The sequence below is a fragment of the Pituophis catenifer genome, unplaced genomic scaffold, assembly GCF_029215685.1.
Source record: "Pituophis catenifer annectens isolate HBS135680 unplaced genomic scaffold, rPitCat1.0.hap2 SCAF_3, whole genome shotgun sequence".
NCBI lineage: Eukaryota > Metazoa > Chordata > Lepidosauria > Squamata > Colubridae > Pituophis > Pituophis catenifer.
In genome coordinates, this window is record NW_027256883.1 from 99,724,180 (window position 1) to 99,745,999 (window position 21,820).

At 38.2% G+C, this 21,820-nt stretch overlaps 1 protein-coding gene across 5 annotated transcripts in view; it reads left to right on the plus strand.

Moving 5' to 3' along the window:
- The window catches only part of LOC139314882 (protocadherin gamma-A4-like), a 234,618-nt gene that overhangs the window by 160,739 nt on the left and 52,059 nt on the right, over positions 1 to 21,820 (plus strand). Inside the window, exons 1-2 of one of the 5 annotated variants that reach the window (XM_070940846.1) lie at positions 11,423 to 11,838; positions 12,250 to 12,557. The exons of the other annotated variants lie outside the window; for them this stretch is intronic. Of the exons in view, the coding sequence (XP_070796947.1) occupies positions 11,430 to 11,838; positions 12,250 to 12,557 (717 nt within the window). The 5' untranslated portion in view covers positions 11,423 to 11,429. Of the gene's footprint in view, positions 1 to 11,422; positions 11,839 to 12,249; positions 12,558 to 21,820 lie in introns of those variants that run through there. 5 annotated transcript variants of the gene reach the window in all.

Consider the following 21,820-nt stretch of genomic DNA (forward strand, 5'->3'; position numbering starts at 1 on the left):
AAGCCAACACAGTTCTAGGCTGCATAAACAGAGGGATAGAATCAAGATCACGTGAAGTGTTAATACCACTTTATAATGCCTTGGTAAGGCCACACTTGGAATACTGCATCCAATTTTGGTTGCCACGATGTAAAAAAGATGTTGAGACTCTAGAAAGAATGCAGAGAAGAGCAACAAAAATAATTAGAAGACTTGAGGATAAAACATATAAAGAACGGTTGCTGGAACTGGATATATCTAGTCTTATGAAAAGAAGGACTAGGGGTGACATGATAGCAGTGTATCGATATCTCAGTATTTGCCACAAAGAAGAGGGAGTTAAACTATTCTCCAAAGCACCTGAGAGTAGAACAAGAAGCAATGGGTGGAAACTAATCAAGGAGATAAGCAGCTTAGAACTAAGGAGAAATTTCCTGACAGTTAGAACAATTAATCAGTGAAACAACTTGCCTCCAGAAGTTGTGAATGCTCCAACACTGGAAGTTTTTAAGAAGAGACTAGATGATTTGACTGGAAGTATCACAGCAAGACAGTCAGGGAATTTGCAGGCTCTGATGAGCTCCACAAAAACCCGGACTGACGAACCGTTGCCAAAGGGTCTTCAGACCGGAACTGTCCTTAGGGATGGGGTTGAAGGAGAGGCACCTCGGAAAACCAAGAGGAACAGGCAAGTTCCTTGATGGTCAGAGGTAGCTCTCTACGACTTGGTGGTGGGGCTGGCAGCCATTGCGGCTGTTACGAAGCTGGGGCAACCAGACTAAGCATGGAGCAGGAGTGGTGAATCAAACGGAGTTTTTGGAGCCGGGTGAGTGTTAGCCAACTCACAATAAGGAAATTTTTTTTGAAAAACCTGAAGACCCCTAGCAAGAAAACGGTGGCTAATAAGCATGGGGGGAAGAAAAGAGGATATTGGAGTGTATCTTTAAAGAGACAAAAAAAAAAACTAAATAGAAAATTGACCTTTGAACAAAATGACCTGGAAAATAATGTGGAAAATCTTAAAAATGAAAGAAATTACCCCAAGATTGATTAAAGGATTGGAAAAGAATAATTAGATCCTTTTTCTCTCCTCTTTCTTGTGAACTTTAAGAAAAACAAAAAGAGAATGGATAATAAGCCTTGTAACAGAAGTGCTGTATAAACAAAAGGAAAAAGGAAAAAAAGAAATGAAAAGAGCTGTTTAAATTTAGACTGGATTACAAAATTGATTTGGTATTTTTAAAACTAAAAAGAAAAGAAAGAAAGAAAGAAACTGGTTAAGATTGTTAATATAGTGAAACAAAATGGATACTTGTTAGATAACCGAAATTTGTGGATTGCAGAGAGACATCATCAGGAGCAAAAAGGAACACTGTATCTTGGTTTGTGTTTTGGAAAATTGTGAACTTTACAGATAACAGCCATGAGAACTTTTGGGGAGGACTCCTTTGTTTGCAAGCAGCTTGACTTTGTGGGGGGGAGGAATACTACTGAACTTTTAAAATTGGAACAATATTAACTTAAAAAGAATAAAATGGCACAGGAAATTAGAGAAATGATTAAAGCGATGTATTTGTCATGGAAAATGGAAATAAGAGAAATAATTACAATGATACATGGGGGATCAAAATCTGAGGACATAAAAACGAGAAAGAACATATGCAAACTGACAAGGAAACAAAGAGGGAGAAGCGAGACACAAGCTGAAGATAAAGAAGATAAAGAAGATATAGAAAATGAGACCAAATGTGAAAATGTATTTGAATATGTGGATAGTAATAATAAAAAAGAGGTTTTTAAAGATTACATTGGGATTAACAATGAAAGAAATAGGGAGGATAGAAAGAGACAAACATGGAAAGAAGAGTGGAACAGAAAGGATATAAAGAATTTAAATGATTACACTGGGATTTAGTGTGAAAAAATAAAAAAGAGAGAAAGAGAGTGGAAAACAATAGGAAATATAGGGCAGAAGAGAAGAATCCAGAACTTTAATATATAGAATGACAATATTGGGTTAAACAGCGGGCTAAACAGTGGTGAAATAAAAAAAAGAGAAAAGAGAGAGGGAACAATGGGAAACAGAGGGCAAAATAGGAGAGATCAGGGTGTTAAAGTGCAGGAAAGAAGGGGAAAGAAAAAGGTAAAAATAAAATTGAAAAGGGAGAAAAGGAGAAAGAAATGAAAGAGGAATTTGAGGTATACATTTAGAATTGAAATGTGAATTGTAGCAAGAAATAATGGTAAAGTATATGATGGTGAAAATGAATTGTACAATAATTGGAATATTATCATTTATATTTTTGAAATCTAGATAATGATGAGTTTTCTTTTTTTTTTCTTTTTTGAGAAATATGAATAAGTTTAAAATGTAATAATTGAAATACTGTTAATGGTTTATGGTGATGTGTATAAAAATGATCAAGTGAGAATTTGAAACAATACAGTACATAGGGGAAGCAAGTAGAGGATAACAGTCAAAATATTTTTTAAATTTAATTAAGGGAATTGTAATAGATGAAATAGTTTTAATGATATATTGTGATGAAAGTAGAAATGATTAAGATATGGTTTGGAGGAACATGGGGAAATTATTTGATATATGAAAATGGAACTAATTGGAACAGCTATGTTTATATTTGGTTTTTTTTCTTTCTTTTTCATTAAGTGTTTGAATATATAATAGAAAAGATACTTATGGAAGTAACCGATTATATTAAAATGTTGGACTGTATTACTTAAGAAAATGTAAGCCATAAAATAAGTGGGCTCACTATTCCTGTAAGAATTGAACAATTGTAACATCATAAATTAATTATTCTGATGATGGATTGGGGCTTAATATAGAATAGAAGGGAAATTGGAATTTGGTTAAAATTAGAGATGAAAATGAAGGGTAAAATTGGTAAAAAATAAATGAAAGTGAGCAAAAAGGAGGTATAGAAATGGTAATCTTAAATTGTAAAAATTAAAAATTGTTTAAATTTGTTAACCGGCCAAATACTCTGATCAGCAAAAATACATTGTATGTTTGTGTGTGTGTATGTGTAAAAAATAAAGAAAAACTTTTTACAAAAAAAAAAAGAAGAGACTAGCTCACCATTTGTCTGAAGTGGTGTAGGATTTCCTGCCTAAGCAGGGGGTTGGACTAGAAGACCTCCAAGGACCCTTCCAACTCTTCTATTCTATTCTATTCTATTCTATTCTATTCTATTCTATTCTATTCTATTCTATTCTATTCTATTCAAGACGTGCAAATTGTATCAACCTTAAAGTGTCCTGTCTTAAAATGGATAGTTTCACTGTCCAAGCACAAAGCGAATATGTGTTTTGAGAATTTTGTTTTGGGGAAAATGGAATGGAATCTGATTGTCTGGTTCCTAATCCAATGATGCACTGTTGTCTTGTGGCTTGTAGCTGGATTGTTTTTTTGCCATTTCCCCCCCAATCTAACCACTATAGTACCAGAAACAGTCATATTTCCTCTACTTTGGTTTAGACTGAATGAAATAATGTGAGAATGTAATACTGTATTGAAAAGAAAGGAGTAGTTGAGCACATAGCCAGACAACGAGCTTGACCTAGTTGCATGCTTGCCTGCCAATCATCCAGCCAAACTAATGCTGCTTTTTAAAATAGCAAATGTTGAGTTAATATGAATGAAAAAATGGGTTGCTTATGTTCAGGATTTATTTATTCTTCTGCAGCTAAAACTCAGTATTTCTGCTACTATAGTACTTCATACCACTTACATACATTGCTAATGTTGGTGCTATAAATGTCTGTTTTCTGTATTAAGATTTGGGGAGGGGGGTGCATGTGCACTCTGGGCATATTTCTGCATATGAAAACAGGATCTACATTGATTTTGGTTGGTTTGCTGAGCATTAAGTTTGCACATACATTCTGTGCATGGTCTTTTAACTTACTGCAGTATTGTTATATGTATTCATGCAGTTAAGAAGCCCCAAAGCAATGTTGGGGTGGGGGGGTTATTTGGTTCATTCTGAAAACTAGCAGTTACCCCTTAAGCAAAAAAAACATCACAAAGATTAGGAAATTCTTTTGCTTGGGCTTGTGTCTGGATAGGCTATATTTAAAAAAAGACATGTCAGATTTGTTGCTTGTTGATTATTCTTTTTTAAAAACCTCAAAGTTTTAGTATATTTAGGAAAATGCTAATAGAAAGGAATATTATATTAAACAAATTAAATGCTCCCTTTGTCCTGTAGTCAAAGAGGAGGAAATTCTGAAGATTAATTCTAATATAAAATATGTTTTCAGTGGGGGAAGAACGGAGCATTTTTATTTTTGAAGGTATGTTTTAAAAATCATCCCTTCGCCATATTTTCTACAATTTGGGTATTAGGTACTGGGATGTTGAATTTAAAACCAGTTTCTAATTTTTAAACATATTAGAATGAACCCCAAAGCTTATATTTTGGCTGTTCTACGTGATAAACCTAATGATTTGGGCAGAATAAGAAAGAAAATCTTTCGGCTACCAAACAATTATATCCCAAGACTGTGTGGGGAAAAATGTGATTTTTGGCTTAGCTCTTATTATATTGGATATTGGAACTTATATAGTTGATGAAGAATTTAACATTTACTAATTCATTTTAATAAATTTGATGTACATAATTGTGGTTTATAAATGAACATTTCTTCCAATTTATCTATATGTCTAGTTCAGTAGAATTCTGGAAACAAAACTGTATTAAACAATATGATTGTTATCAGTGAATTTAGAATGCTGCTTTTTAACTAGCATAGTTTTTCAAATGATTATAATATTAAAAATATTAAAAAGAGTGTGTGGTTAAGTAACAGAAAAAAACTCTCTAAATACTCATATTTTCACTATCTGCACTCAGGAAGCATATCAAGTTATTTTTCCTTATATCTCTGGCTTTTTAAACAAAGCAGCTAAGACTTACTTTTTTGAAGTAATGCTATTTGATATAAAGGGAATTAATTTGTTTTGCACAGGTATTCTAGCCTCTGGGACACTCACACACATAAAATCAATTTATTTATTCAAAAAATTATCTTTATTTACTTTTTTTAGTCTAATTATCAATTTGCATGCTATAATTGGCCATCTTATTTCCTCAAATTATTCTCCATTCTTTTAATGGACCTAAACCTCACTGCTAACTCATGTGTAACAGCTTCATCTTTTCCCTCATCTACTGTAAAGGATGTTTCTAGGGCATGGTTGGTAAATATTGCATCTTATCTAAATCTTGTTTTCATCTAAAAAAATAATATCCATGGGGCTTGCATTTCTGACAAATATGGCTCTTTCTGTTTCATTGGCATAGCTACTAAGACAGAATAAAAGTGGATTTTTGGTTGATAGTTTTATCTTGATTCCTTTAAGGAATCACAAAATTTTCATTAATGTCTAATTTTTATTAAGTGTCTGAATTTTAATCACAAGACCATGGGGATTTTGCAATAGTTGTGTGAAAAACATTCATAAGTCACTTTTTTCAGTGCCGTTGTAATTTCAAATGGTCAAGTTAAAAGTAAAGGACTCCCTGTATTAGCTCATTATTTCTTACTTAGCTTCTATAGCTACAAATGGGCTTCAGTTTGTGTTTCCATAGTTGATAACTTGGAGACCCCTTAGTTCAGTGTTTCTGTGCCTGGGGAATTCTGAGAATTGATACCCACTCATCTTAAAGTTGCAAAAACTGAGAAATATTTACTTAACTGAAGTATATGGCCTAATTTTTTAACTTTCTTACTTCTCTTTCTACCTTCTATGGTATGCTTGATGAAAGTTTCTGGAGAACTTTAAAGTTTATACTTTGTGCAATTTGATTGATATTTCAATAACCACCATAGTGCTATTTTATTCTATGTGAATTGGCTCTAATTTGAATCAAATTAGAGATTCAAGATTCAGTAGGTTGAGATAGCTTTGCTACTTGTGATTTTAGTCTGGTATAGCTACTCAACAAGCTAGGTCCTCCTGTGAAGGATCCCCTGTATTAGCATTGATTTTCTTACATTTTTGTTTCACCCAGCTCTGAAAATTCCAAAAAAGATTGCCAACGCTATCTATTTTAACTAATAAAGGCACCAGAATCAGGCCAAGAGAGATATAATGCCACAGAAAAAGGCAAGCCATCAAGAAAAAAGGCTGGCATAAATAAGTGACATATTTAATCTTGTCTTCTATCATGTTCATAGAAGCAATAAATGTTCTAGCTGGCATCATTCATATATGCTTGACATGCATTCACTCATTGCAATATGGAGGGACTTCTATGTTCCCCAATCATGCAGAATGTAAAAATAAGGTCAGAGGGTCTGGTCAGCCTTGAATCTGTATTTCAAGTGCTGAGATATTCCATATATGGCACTAGGCCCACTCAAGTGGCTATCAAAAGCCTTTCTGAAAAGCCATTTCTGCAAAACACAAGGAGCCAATCTTGTTTGTAAGGACTGGCAACTTGTTCTAGAGGATAGAAACCATCACACAAAATACCTCCCTCCATGCCAAGGATAAAATGGTGGCACAGTGGTTAGAATGTAGTACTGCAGGCTACTTCTGCTGACTGCCGCCTGCCTGCAATTTGGCAGTTCTAATCTCATCAGGCTCAAGGTTGACTCAGCCTTCCAACCTTCTGAAGTGGGTAAAATGAGGACCCAGATTGTTGGGGGCAATATGCTGACTCTGTAAACAGCTTAGAGAGGGCTGTAAAGTTCTGTGAAGCAGTATATAAGTCTAAGTGCTATTGTTATTGCTATCTTCCTCTCTCATGGTACTTCTTACTAGGAATGGTCCTTCAACAGGCACTTTCTATTTGTCTGGTTTGGATGGGTAGAATTTACTTGGAATGGGAGGTCTTGGAGATATGTAGTCTTTAAGTTGGATAGGGCTTTACTGTATTGGTAATGACTAACACCTTGAATTACACTTAGAAACAAAATATAGCCAGTGATGAATCTATTGTGTTGACCAGATAAGCATAAAAGAAGTGTAACTTTCCATTTGCACAAGAAGCCAGATTAAACCTGGTCCTGACCCACAATAAAGAACAGAGCTGTCAAAGAAAAGGTGATAACCTCTTTATGGCCTCATTTGCAGTTTTGTTTAGGAATACATATTTTAAAAGTCCTGAAACAAGTCTCAGTGATAGCCTGTTCTTTTATAGACCTAGCCCCTTCTGTTAGGCTAGTGTGCCTGCCCAATGAGTTCTTGTTGATCTGAGATTTAATTCTGCTTCAGGCCAATCTTGGGTAAGCAACTTGAGATCAGGGGTTTATATAGGCAGGAGGCAGCTAACTCTGCATGACTCATTAGAAAAGATTGAACATCCAAGATTTTAATAACAACCACCAACTTTCTTAGCTGTAATGCTGTGTGCCTTCTTTAAGCCTTTGGATTCCCTTATGGGAAAACTTCCAAATGACTGCAAGTTTCAGTACAATGTAAATCATATCTGCCTCAAGTAAACCAAAGAAAAGACTAACTACCAAGTCCATTACTCCCCAGAAGTATAAAGCTGGATTTAGGGTCCTGAGCTATGCCTTATTCTTTGTAAGAATAAAATCAGTTTTTGAGGGTAATTTCATGCTAGGCTTGAAGACTTATCCTTAGGAGCAAAACAAAGTTGTGGGGGCTGATGCCACTTAGACATGATCCCCTATTTTAGAAAAAACTAAAATACCTTCAAGTTAGCCATGTCCCCTCTTTCTTAAAAAGGGTGTAAAGCATACTTTAACTAAATCTGGCTTCTCATTTCAAAAAGCTTTTGTCTTTTTAAAAGCAACACATCTAAGGAAAAACCCTATCCTAAGTTTAACAGATTTGGAGAGATAGGGCTGGGTCATTGCCCTGTCCCTACTAAAAAGAAAGCAAGCTGTTGGCATTCAAGGGAAAAGCCACTCATTGTTCACCTACTTTTCACCCTCCTTAGCAGCAATAATACATATTAGTGACTAAGCCACAGATCTGGTGTTGACAATTTTATACCCGTCCCAGGCAAACCAAAGAACTTTCTGTATTTTAAAATTCTATCTTTAACTTTTATAGAAGAATTCATTTGTTGCAATCTGCATCAAAGAGAAGGTTAATTTGACAAACTCTGAATTAATCTTCTCGTTTGCCTCGTTCTCAGAAGGTATGTTGCAGGCATCCTTTCCCCAAATTATTCATTTGAGTTGGGAGATTGTATGATAAAACTCAAGTTAAAATATGGAGGTTAGCATTATAATAGTGAAAACATAATGTTTGTCCCAAATTATGCAATTTGTATTACAGGAATTGGGAACTTTTCCTGCCAATGCATTTGGCCTTTTCTTTGAATAGGGCTATAGTCACCTTCTAATCCCTTCCTTCAGCTGTCCCCCACTTCACCCCACCCCTACCATATCCCATCCCTGCCCACAACTTTCAGTGGCTTTCCCAGCCCTGGAATGCTGGGCATTAGGAAGTTCTCCAACCACCACTGGAGAGAATTCACACAGAAATCTCTTGAAGTCCCACATAGCCTATACCTGATAAAGAATGTTAAAGTTGAGAAAAGATATTTTCAGATGTTGGAAGCAGCTGGCAGCAATTTTTATTGTTTCAGGGTAATTTGAGAGAGGAGTATACCAAAAGTAGAGGCTAATGAATAAGTGGCTGTGAGGCAAAGATAGGCAACAAATACAGGCAAGTCCCCTTAGATCATTGACTGACTGCTGCCCCTCATTTGTAACTTGTAGGGGCTGAGGGGGTATCACTGGCATTTTACCCTTTTCTTCTTTGTAAAACACCAATATGCAAAACAAGTGTTTTGTTTTCTTCCCTCTCTTTTCTTGCTTTGATGCCCCCACCCTTCTTAGTTTTGTATTTTGTTCACACAAAATCAGTAAAATGATTTGGATGTGGAATTTATACAAAGTATGGCGAGACATTCAAATCAACACATATAATTTAATTTTTTGCTTTGATTTTAAGCAAAAGTCAAGTAAAACTATTTTTCAAGTAGTTCCCAAAACATACATAGTGTACGATACAAGTTTTCTTTTTTCAAATAATATGAGAAAGGAAGTGAAAATGAACTTTATAAATTATAGGCTTTTATCTATTCTTTATTCCTGCTTGTTATTTCCCCAACATCTGGGTGTTTTCTATGCAGTTTGGATATTAATCAGCAATTATTTGATGGACTTTGTATTTATTTTAATGTTCCACTTCTTATCCCATTACTTGTGAGATTCCTGAGCTTTTTCCCTCCTTGTTGTATTAATCTCCTTATCACCCTCCCCTCAATCATTCCTTAAATATTTGCTAAGAGCAAGAAGAAAGAAACTAGGCAGGTGCAGCCTCTATGGAGGCATAGTGAGGAAATAATGTGGCTTCCACTTATCTAAGGCCTTTGTACTGGAGGAGATATATCTGGGCACTCTAGCCTGTCTATCAAACTGGCTGCCAACCCAGTCACTCTGGCCCTGCAGTTTAAAAGGATCTAATGGCCCTACAATTATAGCTGGTGTGATCACCCGGTTAGTTACTTTGTGTTTTGGTGCTGTTAGCACAAAGGAAAGGGAACAATAAACCCTCAGCCAACTTCTCCCAGCTCTTTCTCCCTATCTGCCTCTCCAGAGGACCATGGGGAAGCTTCTGTTTACTGGCAAGCAGAGAAGAGGAAGACATATTCTCCTCTTCCCCTGAGATCCACATACAGGAACAACTACAGTCACAAATCTGCAACAGGTCCTGCTTGGATTTAGTCCCCCAGGCTCAGAAGCAGGAAATCAAGATGCTGGTGTGTCGCGCATGGCCAGCAGCAGCGGCGGCACCAAGCCGGGGAGCGATGCTGCTGCAGTTATTGGCCAGGACTCTGCGCGCCGCTGTTGACCCAACGATGTTCGATGGGAATACTGTGAGAACTGGGACGTCGCCCGAGTTTGAGAGAGAGAGAGAGAGAGAGAGAGAGAGAGAGAGCGGCAGACGGAGTGGAGAAGAAAAGAATCTCACTATTCTGTACCAGGAAAACAATGCCCGGCTTTAAAACTCCTCAAAACCAATGTCCGGAACATGCGGAGTTGCAGCAACATGAAACTGCCGGCTGAAAACTTTTAAAGGAAAACTCAAAGAAACTTTACAAAGCAACGAGCTGTCCCTCCCTCGTGAGATGAACTGCGCTGCTGGAAAGAACCGATGGGTAACACAATGGCTGCAATTACTGGGGGTTTGGCTGGCTGTCTCGGATTGGGCTTTTGCATTCATTCGCTATACAATTCCCGAGGAAATGCCGAAGAGCTCGTTGGTAGGAAACGTAGTGCTTGACCTGGGCTTAGATCTCCAGCAGTTACAAGCTCGAAATCTCCGGGTTGTGTCGGGAGGCAGCAGAAAATACTTCGAAGCAGATCTCAACAGTGGAAAGTTGCTAGTAAATGAGAGAATCGACAGGGAGGAACTTTGTGCGAGTCTCTCTCCTTGTGTCCTAAGCCTGCAGATCATCGCGGAAAACCCCCTGGAGCTCTACGGCGTGGCTGTGGAAGTCCAAGACATCAACGACAATGACCCAGTTTTCCTGAGCAAACAAATGAGACTGGAAATCAGCGAGTCAGTGTCACCTGGAGCACGTTTTCCTTTGGAGAGCGCACAGGACCCCGATGTGGGAATTAACTCTTTACAAACTTACCAGCTCAGCTCCAATCAGCACTACGCATTGAACGTACAGACTAGAGGAGATAATACAAAATATGCAGAGTTAGTGCTGGAGAAGACATTGGATAGGGAGCAGCAAAAAGAAATCCTACTGATTCTCACAGCTCTGGATGGAGGAAATCCACCCAGATCTGCTACCTTGCAAGTACTCATTGATGTCCTAGATGCAAATGACAACGTCCCTATCTTCAATCAATCTATTTACAAAGCCAGCGTGAGAGAGGACACACCCTTAAACACTTTGGTGGCCAGAATAAGAGCTTTTGATCTGGATGAGGGCCCAAATGGAGAAATAATTTACTCTTTCAGCAGTCACACTCCTGCTAGAGTTCGGCAGCTTTTTGTTTTAGACTCTGATACTGGAGAACTGAGGCTCAATGGATTGCTGGATTTTGAAGAAATCAAATTTTATGAGATTTATGTCCAGGCCAAAGATAAAGGCACCAATCCTGCAGAGGCTCATTGTAAAATATTGGTAGAAATTATTGATGTCAATGACAACATCCCAGAAATCACAGTGACATCAGTGTACAGCCCAGTACCAGAAGATGCAGCTCCAGGAACAGTAATTGCTTTGCTAAGTGTCACAGATCAGGACTCTGGTGATAATGGCCTTGTAAACTGCTTTATACCTTTTGGCACTCCTTTTGCCCTTAGCTCTTCACTTAAAAACTACTACACATTGCAAATGAAAGAACCATTGGACAGGGAAATTATTTCCGAGTACAATATCACAATTACTGCTCAGGATGCTGGCTCACCCTCTCTCATGGAAAAAAAACAAATATTTGTTAAAGTGTCTGATATAAATGACAATCCCCCTACATTCCCACAATCTTTCTATGATGTGTATGTGGAGGAAAATAACCTTCCAGGGGCTATTATTTTTAATATTAGTGCCTCTGATCCAGATCTGGACAGGAATTCCCGTCTTTCTTACTCTATCTTGGAAAATGAGAAACATGACAGAGATCTGGTTAGCAGATTTTTTTCTATTAACCGGGAGAATGGTACCATTTATATCCTAGCACTTTTGGATTATGAAAACATAATGGAGTTCACGCTAGTGGTACAAGTTCGTGATGGAGGATTTCTAGCCCTTGCCACCAACATCACAATCAATATTTTTGTCATAGATCAAAATGACAATGTACCCAGAGTGTTATATCCAACTTCAGGTAACAGTTCTTTGTTTTCAGAAGTAATGTCCACAGTCAATCCTGGATATCTGGTTACCAAAATTGTGGCCTGGGATGCAGATGCTGGTTATAATGCTTGGCTTTCCTATGTACTTCATGAAGCCACTGACCCAGGACTCTTTGCTTTGGGCTTGTATTCTGGGGAGATAACAACAACCCGCTCTCTACAGGAAGAAGATTCTCGCAAGCAAACTTTGATAATTTTAATAAAAGATCACGGAGAACCAGCATTGTCCTCCACTGCAACCCTTATTGTAACAATAGCAGAGACATCCAGAGAGACACTGACAGACTTTACAGTAGTGTCTACTACACCACAATCAAAGAAACACTTGACGTTCTACTTGATCCTTGCTATTATTCTAATATCTGTGGCCTTCTTTGTTACAGTGGTTGGAGTGGGCTCTTATAAATTTTACAAATGGAGGCAATCCAAGGATATCTTTAAGGCCTCTAGGAGCAACCTTTATAGAACCCCAGAACCTTTCAACCATGTGGACACTGTGCGGAGTGGATTTTTTCCTCCAGATTTCTACCAGCAGGTCCTTACCACTGACTCTTGCCAGAGCGATCTTCTATACAAAATGCCTTTTGCTCCCAGTACTATAGGGAGCCATCAAAGTACTATCACAAGATGTGTTCCTGCAATGTACAATCAGATAATAAGTACTAGTAACAGGCTGCTAGTGCCCTCTGAGGTAATGTATGTTTGTCCTTTTCCATCTATGTCTGGAAAACTCAATTCTGAGCCTAAATTAGTTTAATGATAGCTTTTTTTTTCTTTCCTGAAATATGTCAGTGTCTGTGAAGCTTGTTCTTTTTCTTCCATTCTCTTTCTATGGTGCATATTGCAACAGAATAATTTAGAATTTGAATTCCTGTTGACTTCCTATATCCTGTTTTTTGTTATTTTTTTATATTGTATGATGGTGGGGAATTCATGCAGTTGCCCTGTGCTAACTCAGATCCATGTTCATCTTTTAGGACTCTGTATACACAAACCTTGATTAATTAACCTCACATTTAACTTTAAAAGAATAAGCAGTTCCAGAAACCATGAAACAGCAGCTCTATGTAGAGTTATTATATGTATACTGTACAAGCAAATGGACTAAATACTAACTGGAACAATTTTGAAGGCTGTATTGCTTGGGTGGTTTTCCAAAAAAATTAAAGGAACCTTTCTGCAACATTTTACTTTTTCCTAAGACAGGATGTTATTGAATGACATATGCTACTTTTTAATCTTGGGAGATTATGGAGGAATCACATAAATAGCATATGAAAAATATGAGTAATCATAGAAGTAGAAATGTAAAAAAAAAAAAAAAACCCTATCAACCACCAAGAAATATAATAGAACAAACAGCAGAATATTTATTTTTATCCTAGCTTTATTATTTTTAGAAATAACTCAAGGTAGGGAACATACATAATTCTCCTTCCTCCTCCTATTTTCCTCACAACAACCTTATGAGAAAGGGGACTGGGAGAGAGTGACTGGCCCAACGTAACCCAGCCATTAGGCTTCATTGCAATTATGTTTAAAGTAGATTGACACATTGTCTTTCAGCCACCTTTAAAATATCACTGTGGTGCCCAACTATTGAGCTTTCTAGGAATCCAAACTTCCAGGAAGATACATCATCTCAGAGAAGGAAGGTAAGAGAGAATCTTGAATAAAACAATAGCTCCAAGTCCCTGGCTACTTTCATTTTTCACAGGATGCTTGATGGAATCATTAGAGGGTTGAGGTCCAGAAAAGGTGAAGTTTGAATAGCAGGTAATAATTCTGTATTTAAAGGGACCTGTTTTTGTTGCTCCAAGATGAGCGTGCAAAACATGGTTGTATAGATTAGAGAGGAGAAAAGGTATTTTATAGATGGGGAACTGTCACCAAGAATGCCTCCCTATGTCTGGCTAATGCAAAGAGGTGGGCCTGGAGGCCCTTTTAGAACAAAGGCAATTTTCTCACTCAGATAGTTAGCCTGTGTCCAGCCCAGACTGCAGATGAACTCACACAGTGGGATACTGGGCTTATTTTACTCCTAAATGAAGTTATTGCATATACAAATGTAAGACACACAAAGAAACCTATTTTAGGTATAACCAACCAAAATTTATGCGTAATTAAAGCTGTCTTTTTCGTGGAACTTTCTTTTGTGCTTTTCATGAAACAAAATGATAGTTATTTTGTGGTAAAAGGACATGTGTGAGCAGAGATCAAATTCTGATGATTATCTGGACAGTTCGTGTAATTTTGTCACAGCTTTCTTCCTGAATCCTTGTCAGCAAAAAACAAGCTCTCGTTTACTGCTTTATAGCTGCTGGCCTAAAGGCATAAGAAATAGAAACTTACATAGAATGTCAGGTAGATAGACAGACATAGACATAAGAATCACAGATCGAACTGTGACCTCAAATAGGCTGTCTAATAGAATTGGAGCAAGACAGGTACACATCACATGAAGGGTTAGGGTTGGCTTAATCATTATGCTATACAGGTAGGCCCTGACTTATAAGGTCATTTAACAACCATTTGGAGTTATGATGGCCTTGGAAAGAATCCTTTACAGCTTGTAAAGTACTTCAGGCCATTGTAAAATGGTGCAACACCACCATCCTGTCACATTACATTTCAGGTGCTTGGCAACTAGCTTACGTTTATGACTGGTTGCATCATCCCATTATCACATGACCAGGATTTGCAAAAAAAACCCCACCCATTTGGGAAATGGACTTGAATGTATGACCACATGATTTGCTTAACAACAGCTGTAAAACAGTTGTAAAATTGAATTTGGTCATGTAGATGCCTTGATTTGCAACCATCACAATTTATGACTGAAATTATGTTCTCAATTACAGTCGCAAGTCAAGAACTACCTCAGTGGTGGGATTCAAAAATTTTTACTACAGGTTCTATGGGCGTGGCTTGGTGGGTGTGGCGTGGCTTGGTGGGCATGGCTTGGTGGGTATGGCAGGGGAAGGATCAGGGGTGGGTTCTACTTACCTTTACTACTGGTTTGCAATGGGGCCACGCACGCGCATGAGCAAAGCGAGCAGAAGCGTTTTGATGACGTTGGGGTCAATGGGCAGAGCCTCCTGCCGGTTTTACTACCGGTTCTATAGAACCAGTGTGAACCGGGGGCAACCCACCAACTGTACTGTGGGAAGAATACAATAAAATCTCCATTCCCTCCCCACTCCAGGGGAAGGTTACTGCAAAATCCCCATTTCCTCCTGATGAGCTGTGACTCGGGAGGCAGAGAATACATGGGGACGGGGCCAATCAGAGGTGGTATTTACCGGTTCTCCGAACTACTCAACATTTCCGCTACTGGTTCTCCAGAACTGGTCAGAACCTGCTGAATACCATCTCTGAACTACCTGTACTATTAATATTTAAAATTAGCTTTCCTAGCATATGAGATGTATATTATATGAGGCCAGAAATTTATCTTGGAGGCACTGGATATAGCTGATAGTGAGCACTCCTATAATTCATACTAAAATTTAAAATATGAGAAAAACATTTGTTGCATCTCATTTATAACCTGTATGCTTTATTTTCTGTATGGTCATCAATGCAAAAATATTGTCTAGTAATCTTATACTTGAATATCTAAGTACAAAGATAGAATATAAATCAAATATAAATACACAGTACATATTGCTAAGTTCACTGGGGCTTAGCTACCTGTAAGTTTGAATAGGATTGTAACAATGTCATACACAAATCCATTTAAAAAGTATCAAAACACATTTAAGTAAAATTTAATCTAAAGTACCTATGGGCACAATTGCAACAAATCTCAATTTGGTTTGATCTCATGTTTTGTTCCTTTTGGCTTGTAATAGATTATATCAGTGGTGGGTTGCTACTGGTTTGCCCCGGATCAGGAGAACCAGTAGCGTCGATGGCGGGAGGCTCCGCCCACCCACCTGGACATCTCTGTGCATGTGCAGAAGTGTCGTACATGCGAGCACACCCACGAGCAAACCAGTAGTGACAGGATTTGAATCCCACTACTGGATTATATCCTACCTCCTGTTCCTTATAAAGAATAAATAGATGTGTCTTTCCATTAGAGCAAGGGTCTGCAACCTTAAACATTCAAAGAGCCATTTGGACCCATTTCCCACAAAAAGGAAAACACCAGGAGCCACAAAACCTGGGTGGGCGTGGCCAACTCGATGTCATTCACTTCCACCACTAACATGACCCCTTAGCCACACCAACCCAGCCAGTCATTAGGGCAGAGAACTGGTTGTTAAAGAACACCAGGAACCACAAAACCCTTTTGATATCTCTCTCCCTCCCTCCCTCTCTCCCCTCCTCTCTCTCCCTCTCTCCCCCCCTCCTTGTGTATCTCTCTTTCTTTGCCCTGGCTGCTTCTTCATCCCCCGCTGTTCCTCTTACCTTCTCAGGCCAGGCGAGGAGTGACTGGGAGGGGAGGGCAAGGGGCGGGGCTAGCCAGTGGTGGGATCACCCGACAGGGAGCCACAGCAGAGGGCCCAAAGAGCCGCATGTGGCTCCAGAGCCACAGGTTGCTGACACCTGCATTAGAGTTTTCTGCCCATTTTTCATAATTAAAAACAAACTGAAAGCTAAATAGAAACCATATTGGAGACTGAGTTCTCAAACATAAAATGAAGTAGAAGCCAAATTTAAATACTGTAGCTTACAAACTAAATGGAAAAATAGGCATGAAATAAAACTTAATTTAGAAAGGGCATATATTCCTGTTATAGAATTGGAGCTATCTATTAATTTTGGCTTTATCTGCAATTACCACTAAAGCTTGTTTTTTACAGCTTGCAATTTTTCCTTAGGAATGTAAATCAAGATGAAGCAGGAAGTCTGCTTCATCATTATGTACAAACAGGGCATCGTCACTTATTCATCACCCCATAATTAAAACACATTATGAATTAGTATGGTTGTAGATATACCCATTGTCAAGACAAGCTGAGACTTCATTGCATAAATCAGCTGAAAAATAGTAGTAGGGAGTCTTTCAGAGGCAGAATGTCTCTGTGTCCTGTTTTTGTTTTTGTTTTTATTTGAAGGCTAGAAACATCTGCACTTCCAGACAATGATAATCTGAGTTAGTTTAAAGAAGGGGAGCTGCAGTCCTTTTAAACCCATATTGTTTACTGTGTCTCCCTGCATGAAAACAAAACAAAATTCTGCAAAGTGATAAAAATTATTTCTTTTTTTAAAAAATGGAATGGAACTGTTTTGTTCAGTTATAACCACTGAAATAAAACCACTTTGCTAACTAATTCTCCCCTCTTCCCAAAATGATTCATTTGTCATGTGATTAACAAAAGAAAAATCTTCTCTACCAGGCTGTATTTGGGGAAAGGGAGACAAAATTGATTATTAAAAAATGAAAATCTTCTTGAACACTGCATATCCATCACCATGGTGATGCAGTAGAAAATGTACATGTAGAAGTTATGAGTTCCTACCATTTATCTTTTTAGTTGTAACTTCAGTGGCATGTTTATTTATTGTGGGAGGATTTTTTTGCCACTGCAGTCAAAAAGATTCTTATTGTCTTGAATAGAAAAGGTACAAGATACCGTACTTTGTTCCCCACTCCCCATTTATTAACATTTAACCAAGGAAGATAAATTCTTAATTGCCTGCACTATTACCAGGAGACAGAAAGGTGATTGCAGCTTTTATATATGCCCTGATTTCATCTGGAAATGAAATAGTTAATTGAAGTGGAGGGGGAGGGGCCATTGTGAATTCCCTTTAATAATCTACAGCTCATCTCTTCCCCCTTGTCTGCAGAAGCACGGCTGAATGATGAAAGCTGGTAAATGTTTAGATTTAAAGATTAGAGAGAAAAAATATTACATAGCGTAGAAAACCTCCTTTTGTGAAAACTGCTAATAAGTGTGAGATTCTGCAGACAAACTAATATAAGTATCTAGAAGAACCATATTCAGAATCCACCCACAGTTAAAATGGTATAGTCCTGATACAGATGTTCACCAAAATGGGAATTAGAGTACAGAATAGACCAGGGCTTTCCAAACCATGTGACATCATTGCAATAAATCCACCTTCCCTAAAGTTTCATTTTATAAAGTTTTCATTATTCTTTGTGTCCTCTACATCTAAAAATTATCATTCCTGCTAGTGGAGATAATATAGCACTAGTATAATGTTGTATTCCCTTGAAATACACCTAGTCCTCGGCTTACAACCACAATTGAGTCCCAAACTTCAGTTGCTAAGCAAGACAGTTGTTAAGTGAGTTTTGCTCCATTTTGTGAGCTTTCTTGCCAAAATTTCTTACCATCCAAATTTTGATCACATGATCATGGGGATGCTGCAACAATTGAGAAAAATGTTAAGTCACTTTTTCAGTGCTGTGGTAACTTCAAACAGTCACTAAATGTATGGTTGTAAGTCAAGAACTACCCATAGTGGACATAATGTCATCTGTCCCTCTTAGCCAGAAAATGCTGCCTTGCACAGAGTTGCAGATAACCACTAAGTATGCTCTACCATATCTATGTTGAAAGAATCTTAAGCATGTTGTACCATTAGGCCGCGGCACAAACAGTCATTGTGATCCAAAATTGTGAGGTCTCCAAAGTTTGATGTGAATATTCAGCGTTTCTTATTAGGCGGTTGGATTACTGAACTGGAATACTGCAATCTTTTTAGACTTTTGTCAATAATTGCACACAGATTCAGGATGAAATAGATTGGTAGAAAGGAACAGCTTCCAGTCAGTTGAGCTTCCTCCCTCCCAGCAGCCAAGTTGCAGGCCAGCAAATCATTGGTGAAGAAGAAAAACACACACACTGTTTTACGTTGTAGCAACAGAAGCAGGCAGCAATTTTTGGTTTATGTTTCAGGGTAATTTGAGCGGCTGGGGAAGGGGTGGTACAGGAAAATAGAGGGCTTTGGGTAATCACCAATGTTTGGCCTTTTTCATCTTTTTAAAACCTCCTTCTCTTCCTCCTCCTCCTCCCTCTCTTCCTCCTCCTTCATTTTGCTTTGCTTTCCTCCATTTTAATTTTGCAGTTTTGTTTATGCAATGTTAATAAGATTATATGGATTGGAAATTGACCTCAAAATAGGAAAGTTTTGTATAAACAAATTAGGCAAAACATGGGTAATGCTGGAATGTGCCCATTTACTTTTTGTTAGTTTACCCTACCCTAGCTGACTCTCTAGGAAAGAAAGATGCTTGACTCCATCAGAAAGTTACAAGGCTCTTTTACTAGAGATAACTGGATGCAGCGAAAGCAAGTCCTGATCTGAAGAAAACTCATGTAAACTGCTACATTGTTCCAAATCCTTAGCCCTCCCCCCTTTGACCAGTTCGTAAGTGCCCAATAGGATGGTAGCTGAATGTTTTGAGAACAGGATACTTTGAAAAGCAGTTAACATTCCATTCCCAGGTCCTGTGTGCCCCAAAGTCCTTGAAGTGGACTGGATGAAACTGGTTCACACCTCTGCTTCCTGTTTGTGCTGGTCTCCCCACTCCCCCCCCTTTTACAACAAGCACTCTTACCAACCCACCCCATCTCTCTCCCTCTCAGGATTGTGGTAGGCTGCAGCACAAGCAATGGGGAGGTCAGCCTGACATTCTTCCCCCTTTCACAGGGATGTTAGTCCTGGAGAGAGAGAGATAAAGAGCGATTAGTTTGTGTCCTGTGGTTTATGTGGATATTGATTATGGAATCTCTGGAGTAGCTTAGGTGCGTGATATGCCATACATTTACACATTCAATTTCAGAAGGGGGAAAATGTTTCCAGGTGATGAGGTATTGGACTTTTCCCCTGTGCTTGCAGGAGTCAAGAATGTCTTTAATTTCAAAATGCTGTTTCCCTTCTATCGTGGTGGGGACTGGAGGAGCTACTGGCTCCAGTTGTAGGGAAGAGGTTAGTGCTGGCTTCAACAAGCTGCAATGACATACTGGATGGATTTGTCTGAGGTTTTTGGGAAGGGTTAAGTGTACAGCGACAGGGTTGATGATTTTACAAATGGAAAAAGGGCCAACGTATTTGGGGCCCAGTTTTTTTGACTTCTCCCTAGATTTAGTGGAAAGGTAGACTTTGTCTCCTGCTTTAAAGTCCTTTGGTTTAGAAAGTTGTTTGTCAGCTTGATTTTTGTGTGCAGGACATGTGTCATCTAGTGCTTTGTGGACCACTGGTGAGGTGTGTTGTAGTTGGGTGATCCAGTCAGCCAGTGAGGCAGTCTGGGGCGTGCTTTGGGGCAGTTTTAGCATAGCAATGAATTCTTGCCCCATAGCCACCTTAAAAGGGGTGAAACCAGTTAAACAGAGTTATTATATGCCATTTTTGCAAATGGGAGGAGGTCCGACCAGTTGTCTTGCTGATAATTAATAAAACATCTTAAATATTGTTCTAGAACCCGATTAGTTCATTCGTGCTCACATTTGCGAACCAGTAGGGAAGGTAAGTGAATCCCATCTATGCTAATTATAGACCTATTCCAGTTAATGCCTTGCTTGTGAAGATATCTGTGTCTTTCGAACTGGTGCTTAGTTCAAGTATACCTGATTCCTGGATGGATAACTTTTTAATAACACTATTCCCGTGGGCAGGTTCTTCTTTGGACAGCTCTAGGATGATAGTTGGTGTGTTTGCAGGACTAATCTTTGAAGTAAAATAGTTAGCTTCAGCTACTGATAGATCCCAGTATTTTCCAGAATGATCTTGGAGATGATCCTGTTTCCTGTTCTGGTGAGACTGTCAATATACTGCTAGTATAGCAGTATTGGAGTGTGGAAATGGTTGGGTCAAAAAATATTAATATAAAGATTTTCATTCCTTTTACAGAGCCAAGTAAGGCACTTACAGGAGGAAGGTGAGGGCAATTAAGTGGAAGTGGTGACAACTTGAATATGGAGAAAAACTCTGAATGAATCCCACAAACTAAACTCCATTTGAAGTAACATCACAGAAGTCAATGCAGTTGTTTCTATGCCTCCTTTGCCTTTTCAAAAAATAAACCAATAATGCACTTCATGCTGTCTTATAGCTGTTCTCCCAGGATGCTGGGGAAGAAGAGTTATTTACCACATTCTTTGCAGATATTTTTTTAGTTCCATCTCAACTTGAGATCAGGAGGTAACCATGACAACCATTTGTCTTACTGTGTTGTGAATCTCAGGGATATACAAAAGATGTCTAGAGAGATGGAGCTTCTTTCATTTTGCACCCATTTTGGTTGATTAAAGCTGCCAGACCCCATTGTTAAGGAAAGTAATGAAAGTTTCCTTAGGAGGAGGAATGTTTTCTTCCCAGAATTATAATTAAAGAAAACTTTAATTGACCTGGCATAGCTGGGTAAGAATCTTATAATCTCAAATGTATCCATTCTGTTTGAAATGATTAAGAAAACAATAGCCTTCCAATTCTGGAATGTCTGGAGGACACATTTTACTCGAGCCTCTAGATAAGATATGAGACTGATGGCCTTGGTGGAGTCTAAATGCTAGAATGGTAATTGCTGTCTGACCATAATATTATTTTACTATTTCTATTTCTTTGTCCATCTGAGAAACATCAATGAATTCCTAAATAGAATATTTTCCCTGCTAAGGCAAACCTTTTCTACAATTGCTGAAGATTTAATTCAGAAGTTCTGCACAACATAATTAATGTGGTGCTAATTTTTTAAAATATTTTCCAGCAGTGGAATGTTTGTTTTGATAACCCTTTGATATTGTTTCACAAAGTGAAGTAATGCTGTATTTCCAGATACTATAGTTTGTTTTCAGAGGATATTTTCTCTACAAAAAGAAATAGGTGAGCTAGTCAGAGATATCTTTTTATCAAAAGATGCTGTCTCCACAAACAAAATTTTGCTATAATAACCCCATATATTGAGAATCCCCAGGTATGGTTGGATGAAGCTTCTTCACAAAACTGAAATAAATCTTCAAACATCCTTGG